This window comes from Haemaphysalis longicornis, unplaced genomic scaffold, assembly GCF_048455015.1.
Source record: "Haemaphysalis longicornis isolate Haplotype H1 unplaced genomic scaffold, Haemaphysalis longicornis Haplotype H1 scaffold_8, whole genome shotgun sequence".
Lineage (NCBI taxonomy): Eukaryota > Metazoa > Arthropoda > Arachnida > Ixodida > Ixodidae > Haemaphysalis > Haemaphysalis longicornis.
In genome coordinates, this window is record NW_027526445.1 from 127,960,043 (window position 1) to 127,968,005 (window position 7,963).

Consider the following 7,963-nt stretch of genomic DNA (forward strand, 5'->3'; position numbering starts at 1 on the left):
AGGGGAGGAACTTCCCCTACCTCCAGGATGGGTGTATTTGGAAGTTTCAAGAAGAAACCCTCTCCTCCCCCCTTTTCTTTGGTCCCTGCAGGACACGTTGGCGTACCGTGCGGTGGGCATCCCGGTGTCGCGCATCTTCACCATCAACCCCAAGGGCGAGCTGAAGCTGGAGCTGATGCACAACTTCCTCTCCTCGTGAGTGGCCAACCTCAACCTCGGCCTCCTTCCTCAGCCTCGCGTCAAATGCTGCGGACGTTTGGTGTAATGCTAACGGGAAGGGTGACGACAGTGGCGGTGTGTAACTGGGGGAGTGCGCAGGGCTGGGTTTCACCCAAGCGGAGGAGAATTTCAAACTGCCACACATTTTCTAATGGAGCCACAGAGGTAGGCAGAAGAATAAACCGTGAACTTTCATCCTGCTGCGGACAAATGACAGCCAGTGATGATGATGATGATGGTGGTTGTGGTGGTACAGATACCAATGACGATGTCCGAGCATTGGAACGAAGGAACAGGGGGAAAGCATAGACCATGAGCATTCGTCCAGCTGCAGACAAATAACAGATGGTGGGGCTGATGCCAGTGACGATGTTGGAGCACATTCTCCAATGGAGGGAGGGAAGTTTGGGAAAAGGTAAACCATGAACCATGTTTCGGATGCGTTTTACACGATTCAGTCATTCTTAAGGGCGCACGACGACTAGCGTTGGACCACTTTTTGTAGTATGCGAGTTGAATTGCGAAGCTTTGTGTGTGGTATGCCACAGGCAAGTAACAGATGATGATGATGACGATGATGGTACCAGTGTGAAGGATTGTGTGTTGCAGGCGGTCAAATTCCCGCCAGAGTGTTGCTTGGGCTGACTTCTCCCCCTGTGGAATGCGTGTGCACACAGGTACCACTGCCTGAGTGACGTGGTGGACCACGTGTTTCCGCCGCTGCACGGCGGCCCCGAGAGCGGCCTGTACGGCGGCCAGTGCTTCTCGGCCTGCGAGGAGTTCAGCTCGTTCACTTACTGGCGGGACCCCATCGCGCCCGTCGAGATCACCATCGAGGAGCCCAAGAAGCCCCCCGCCAAGGGCTGAAGCGGTGGGGGGTTTCCCTTCCCCCCCACCCGTCCTTTGCGCCCCCTGGGGCGTCGCCGGTGTCCATCTAGTCGCAGGGTGGGTCAGTGTCTCCGTGAGCGAGTTGGTTTCGGTATACAGTTTCGTACTAATATGTACTCGAGGGTAATATACCGTATTTACTCGCATAATGATCGCACTCGCGTAATGATCGCACCCCTGAAGTTCGTCGTCAAAATACGACTTTTTTTTTATTTCTGGCGCAATGATCACACACTGAACTTGCTGCAGCCATATGTCGTATGTGTGCTAATTTGATGATGATAGCCGTGCTTACCTTAGTTTCCTCCTCTTTCAAAGCGGGCATGGCTACGTTATTGCCGCGGACTTGATGACATTAGCGATATCGGCAAGCATGAGTTCATTATTGGTGCGGAAGAAACTGACTAAATGCACATAATGTACTCGCAAGACATAAAAAGACGCGCTCTGCTTGCTGTGTCGGCAGCCGTGTCTTGATGACCCACACTGTGACAGCAGCAGCCACTTATTGGTCTTCCTGTTCTCACCTCACAGCAAACTCGTTCCAGCACGTTCCGTAATTCCGTAATTCCGGTGCGTTGCGTAATGAAAACACTCCATTTTGCGTCACTCGGTGGTCATTCGGTGGTCGGTGGAGTTGCTATGTTTTTATTCGTCATGTTGATTATGTTAATGAGACTTATTGTAAACATTCTGTCCTGCAACTTGCGTTTCCTGTGTTTAAAGTTTTTCGCGAAAAATTTACCTCGCGTAATGATCGCACCCCTAAATTTGCATCATATTTTTTGGGAAAAAAAGTGCGATCATTACGCCAGTAAATACGATAATTGCAATTGCATGCTGTTGTGGGCACCGCTGTAGCAACCAGAACCCTTCCTCTCTTATTTGGCTTGGCTTGCCATGTGGCTTCTTCTCGCTCCTAAAGCCAAAATGGGGGTACCATTTTTTTTCTTTGTTCGCCTTGCACAAAACTTCTAAATAATCCTTGGCAGGTAAATCTTCCGGAGCTTCATATTTTTATTAATAGAACAACTTTAAATAATCTTTCACAATTATTTTGTGGAATTTTATTTTTTTTAAGCCACAGGTATCTTCCAAGCCTCTTCATGAGCTTTGCCTAGGGCAAGTAGAACGTACCTTGGCATGGCTCGTGATGGCATGCTCGCTGAAGTTTGGCTCATCTGGACACTGGCGCCAGATTTCCTTCTAGTATGTATAGTATGTAGCACTATGAAACTCTGGCTCAGACAGAACTCCAACACGTGTAGAGCTTCATACTAAAGTATACTCGTGGCTTCATGGCTCATGAAGAGGCTGGAAAGTTGTCTATGGCTGCAAAAACAAACAAAACAGTACAGTAGAATCTCGATGATACGATTCTGGGTGATACGAATTTCGGGATGATACGAATTTCTGAAAAGTCCCGGCAAAATTGCATTGTTTGCAATGGGAAAAATTTCGGCTGTTACGAACGGACCTGCGCGGCCCGGCGGATGATACGAACGAGCCGGCGAGGCGCCCGACTGCCGAACAAGCAAGTGACGGCTCTCTCTCATCATTTGTCACTCTTCTTTCTCCAGAAACGGCCGGGCTGTTGTTTTCTTCTCGCGAAAACGCGCCCCGTACGCCCCATGCGCGCCGCGAAACCTCTCCAACGCTGCGCGCGCCGCGGCTGGCGGCGGCAACATGGCGGCGGCTTCGGCCGCGAAGTGGCACGGCCGCTTGAGCGACTGCTTCTAGCCGCTCTTTAAAATGCCGCTCAAGGCAGACACGAAGTTTCTTGTGCAGTAAAGGAGCTGATAACGTTGGCGAAAACGGTACTATAAAACACCATACGCGCCGCTAGTGAAAGCGCCCATAAAATATCTGCCGGAGTGCTAAGCCTAAACATCTCGGGCGGAGCCAGCGGGCTGGCTCGAGCGTTTCGCAAGTCGTCAGCGTCTTTTTCTGGAGGTAGGAGATACCGCGGGCGCGAAATCGTCAATGCGGCCTTGAAAATACAGCGCGCGCAAAGCCGAGGCGTGCGAATCGCGTGCAAAAACGCACCATGCGGTTCACGCTTGACTGTTGCGGCGTGTAGCGAGCTTGGACACCGGGAGTGAGGAGACCAGCGCGAAGCTACGCGAAGCGTTACGCGCCCCAGAAAAGAATGCTTTGTGACGTGGGGGTTTAAAAAAAGCAGAAAAAAATCATGGATTTGTTCACGCGAAAGTAAGAAACGAAATAAATGAAAACTTTTTTCAGCGCTCAATTTTTTGGTCTGTGTTGGTTCATACGAATTTCGGGTGATACGAATATTTTTCGCGGTCCCGCGAGATTCGTATCATCGAGATTCTACTGTATTATTGTAAAAGAATATTTAGAGTTGTTTTATCAACGCAAAAGTTAGCTCCAAAATAGGTATTTGTCAGCGATTTCTTAAAAGCTCCATGCCAGACAAACAAAAGAAGATGTGTTACCTTTTTTTTATGATATGGGCTTTAAACGAGGTGGATGTCAGTATGAAACTCTATGGTATGAGGTATTGGCTTGGCTTGGCTGTGAACCTCCACTTGTGTCGTCTGCTGCAGCAGGTAGAACTTGGGGAGATTGCCTGTGGCCAATAATCAGGCAGATAAGGTCGTCTGCTGCAGCAGGTATGGTCCAAGGGGATTGATTACCTGTTGCAGACAGCATAATTTGCAAGGTGGGGCTGATTTACAATCTGAACACGACGGGATTGTGTGCTGTAGCCATGCGCATTGTATGGCGCCTATTTAATGTCTACTCGGCTTATGCATAAAACGTTTGTGTGGTACAGTCTGCATTTAGTATTTATTTTTGTTTACTATTTACGACAACAGGGCAAGTGCAAAACGTTTTATGAGCAACAGCCTAGCAACGCCTAACCTCGTGCGAAAAAAAAAAATGGCTAATTTAGTTGAGTCCCGAGAAAACGAGCTTTCGCACGACACTGTGCAGCTGGTGCGATCAAACCATCAGGCCATTTCTTTTCTCTTTCTTTTTGTTTAGTTCAACCTTTCAGGTGTGCCGTACGCCTTGGCCTCAAGTTGCGGTCTACAACCTTCCCTACCCGCTGTCTGGCGCAGGTTCTCTACCCGAAGTCGCTCCTGCCCGTTTCCGATCCGGTCGGGCGACCGCCGACACCAAAGAACCGTGTAGCGTCTCCTGTCGCCAGCTCCTCGTGTCATCATCGTCGTTCAACACAATGTCATCGTACGAATCCTGCGAACAAACCGTAGCGGAAGAATGTCCGTTCGTTCTGTGATACCTCATTTTATTTGTAGATTTTCCTTCTCCCCGCCAGTTTCTTCTTCTTCTTAGCCCCGATTGGCAGTCGCCTTTCTTTGCTAGCCTGCGCCGATTAGCTTCGCTGGGCCAGGAAAGGTTTGGAAAGGGAGGCTGGACCTTTCTCACTGTGACGTGACCAAACCGCCCATGCTAAAACTAAGCTGGTAGCGTGTGGTTCCCTCTGCCAGCCTGTTCTTCTTTATCTTGCCGGTAAATTGGGGAAGTGGGCTTTATCGAGCTACTGGAATTCACTGGGCTGTGTAAATATGGCCTATATATAGGGCTTTATAAGGTTATTGGGGAGTGGAGACAACTTGAAATGTGGGAATTTCAGGAATCGCGGCTGGACGCTGCTTCGATATTTCTCACGCTAGGCACGCTCGTGTTTTAGGAAGCTGTGGGAGTATGTATAGTTTGTAGGCCACAATGTTGTTCTGGCTAATGGTTTTTTTTTTTTTTTTCTCTCGTCAGTTTTTCAGTGGCGAGGCTATCACTTTTGTTTTCTGTTTTCGTATGAACCACACTGCAGCAGCAGCATGCTGTTTGGAGACCAATAACTTTGGAGGCATCGGAGCTTAGCCTTGAGCCTGCTGTGCAGTTTTGTGCTGTTTTTTGTTCTTGGGGATGAATCATCCCTGCCGGTTGGCTTTGTTTTTGCTCGGGGGTAGACCCCTCAAGTTCTTTTTTTTTTTTTTTTTTTCTTTCCTCCACCCGTTTCACAATATAAGTATATGTTATCATCCTATTACTTAGTAATGAATGATATGCACTTTATGAGGTGCTCGTTCTTATTTAATTTGTGTTCCTATGTTACTGTTTACGTGTTTATTTTGTGATCTGCCGATTTTGCGGCACTCCTAGCTACGATTCAGGAAATAGCCCTTACGGATTGTCACAGCTCAGAAGTGAGAACATCCGGAATCAACGAACAACCTTTATCTAGTGGTGCTGGGTAAAGGAGTTTGGGACGTTATTTCTTTTCTTTCCTTTTTTTATTGTTGTTGTCAATACATGTTCCATTCCTCGAACGGCGGTTCAACTCGACAAAATGAGCTTCACACCCGGTGTACGGCTTATACGGCTGTTGTGTTTCCGGTGATTGATTGTTGCAAAGGAGGGTAGATGTTTGTTGGCACCTTAGTTTTTTTGGCAGGTGTGAAATAAAGCTTACTTTTCACACACCAGGTGTGTTTATTACTGTAAATACTTGCGATCTGCGGAAACGTTTAGTTGTCTGTGACCATTGTTGTGTTGTGAACACGTTTTGTCCCCTTAGGATCGTTAAATTTCTTTGTTTAAATAAATATCATTAATATATAAGCGTCTCCGGTTTCTTATCTCATGCTTTTTATCGCGAACAGAAACATGCTGTTACACCTTTCACTGCCGAGTTTTTGCTATGGCTGGTCCTCATTCCCTGCCGGCGTTTTTCTTCAGATTTGTCCTGTGGAAATTTTAGGCTTGCAATGCACTGCGATGCTCTGCGGGACAGTCAAACACTTTATTAAGGATGACCTTAGCCAACAAAATGTTGTACAGAGTACAAATTAACTCTTAAATAATTGCAGAAATGATTACCTACAAAGTCCGATTTCTAGGCGTTTGGAAAACATTCTAGTTTGATATTCTCCAAAACATCGCACCACTTTTAAAAAATTATGGAAATATTTACCTCCTAATTAGGATGCCTGGGTGACTGGCAAACATTTTGGTTAGATATTTTTCAAAACAGCGCATCACTCAAACTTGTCTCTCGCAGCTAACACAGATATAGAGACCTCCGCCGTTGCTTTGGTCGCATCTGACTCTCCATAGCAACAGTGTGCTGCTGAGATACTGTATTTGCACGATTCTAACGCGCACCTTTTTTTCGCTAACCGTAGTTATAAAATTTGTGTGCACGTTACTATCGGCCTCAAAACCGAAATTAGCTTTCATTGTTCCCCGCTGTAGGTTTAATGTTCACAGGAGGTTAATAAGCAAGTTCAGGAAGCACAAGAGATTTTTAATTCCACACTTTCGTACGTCAAATAAACTTTTTTGCCAGGTACATGGTGCGGCAGAATGGGCGTCAAATTATTTATTCGAATTTTCATAAGTAAACTTGCCTGCACGTTAAAATTGTGGGTGCATTAGAATCGTTGAAATATGGCAAGCCGAAGTGGCGGAGATGAAGAAATACTGGCTCCAGCCCGTGCGGTCGAGATTTTGGCGCATGTTAAAGATTCCTGGGTGGTCAGAATTAATCCGGAGCCCTCCACTACACCACGCCTCATCGCCTGTGTAGCGTCGGAGCATTAAACCCCACAATAAATTAATCGAATCCGTTTTTTTGGACTTTCCAATTGGTGTTGCGACACGTCCGCAATACTTTGTAAACGTCTTGTCTCTGGAAGGGCACGCCATTTGCACCACGCTGCACCAATCCCCTTTTTCTGCACCATCCTGCTCCAAAAGGCATTATTGCGCTGAAACTGCTCCCATGCGGGACTTCAAAATGTGAGGCAACATGGGGATGCCAATCACTTAGCACGTCTAGGGAGCAGTAAAGACTCTTGTCGAGCTGTCATCCACGACGTGGGGCGCTCTGGCAGACTCCCTTTCACTCGTCACTATTTTCTGCTCTCCCTGTAGCGCGACGGTTTGACATGACTAGAAAGGGACGTTGCAATGCGGGTAATATAAAAACCCCGCCCTGAAATGCAGCATCGCCACAGCACACGCATCGCTGTGAAGCATGTGTTGCCCTGAGCCACCATTGCAGTCTTCATTTATTGTAAAATAAAAAGACAAAAGTTTTACTTTTGCACCTTACCCTCACCATTCTATCTTATCGTGGGCTTGCTTGCCGTTCTTTCAGAAGGCTATACTCGGTTACAACTCAAGAACGGCACCACCTCATGCAGTGTATCACTCCGCCAAAGCGCCGGACCCGTGACGTCAGTGCGCGCGCGCGTTTTGAAAGGGGTTTGCTATGAATGCGTGATATCGTCTGCCTTGTCTCACGCAGTTTGTTTGTCGTCACTGGAGTCGTTTATAAGCATATTAAGTCCAAAAAATCACGGGAACGGCTCACGCCATCTCCAAAATATTCCCAGTAACGCCCTACTTGCGCTGCGCGGAGAAACATCCGGCTACGGTGATAAGGCACAGCGGCAACTTCCGGTGTCGTTCTTAAGTTGTCACCGAGTACAGAAGATAATGCTCCGCACTGGCCCAGCTAACCTTGCAAGTGATCAGCTCGGTTGATGTGGCTTGCCTGACAGCAATGCGTTTTTTTTATGTTGTTGTTGCATCATATATTTCCCCCCTCCATGCAGTAAGCCCGCTTTTAACGCGTAAAAAAAAACTGATGAACACAGGTACCTTCGTTATCTGCATAAACTGATGGAGTAGTGCGATATTTGTTTACGTAAACTAAAGCATGCCTTACGTATGGACAGTATTTTTTCTCTTGTGTTTTTTAGCTTAAACATTTATCTTGAATGCCTGTAAAGTAATTGTATTCAGTTCAGTGCAGGGTGTTACATTGGTAAATGGACACTTTACAACTTTTTCCTCAGTG

General features: G+C 47.0%; 1 protein-coding gene across 3 annotated transcripts in view; it reads left to right on the forward strand.

Moving 5' to 3' along the window:
- Positions 1-5,723, forward strand: part of Lpin (phosphatidate phosphatase LPIN) — a 94,903-nt gene extending 89,180 nt beyond the window's left edge. For 2 of the 3 annotated variants that reach the window (XM_077680384.1, XM_077680385.1), the window contains exons 16-18: positions 92-195; positions 897-1,164; positions 4,197-5,723. In XM_077680384.1, coding sequence (XP_077536510.1) covers positions 92-195; positions 897-1,086 — 294 coding nt within the window. In that variant the 3' untranslated portion in view covers positions 1,087-1,164; positions 4,197-5,723. Of the gene's footprint in view, positions 1-91; positions 196-896; positions 1,169-4,196 lie in introns of all 3 variants that reach the window. The other variant, XM_077680386.1, reaches the window with a different exon arrangement.
- The last annotated feature ends 2,240 nt before the right edge of the window (positions 5,724-7,963 follow it).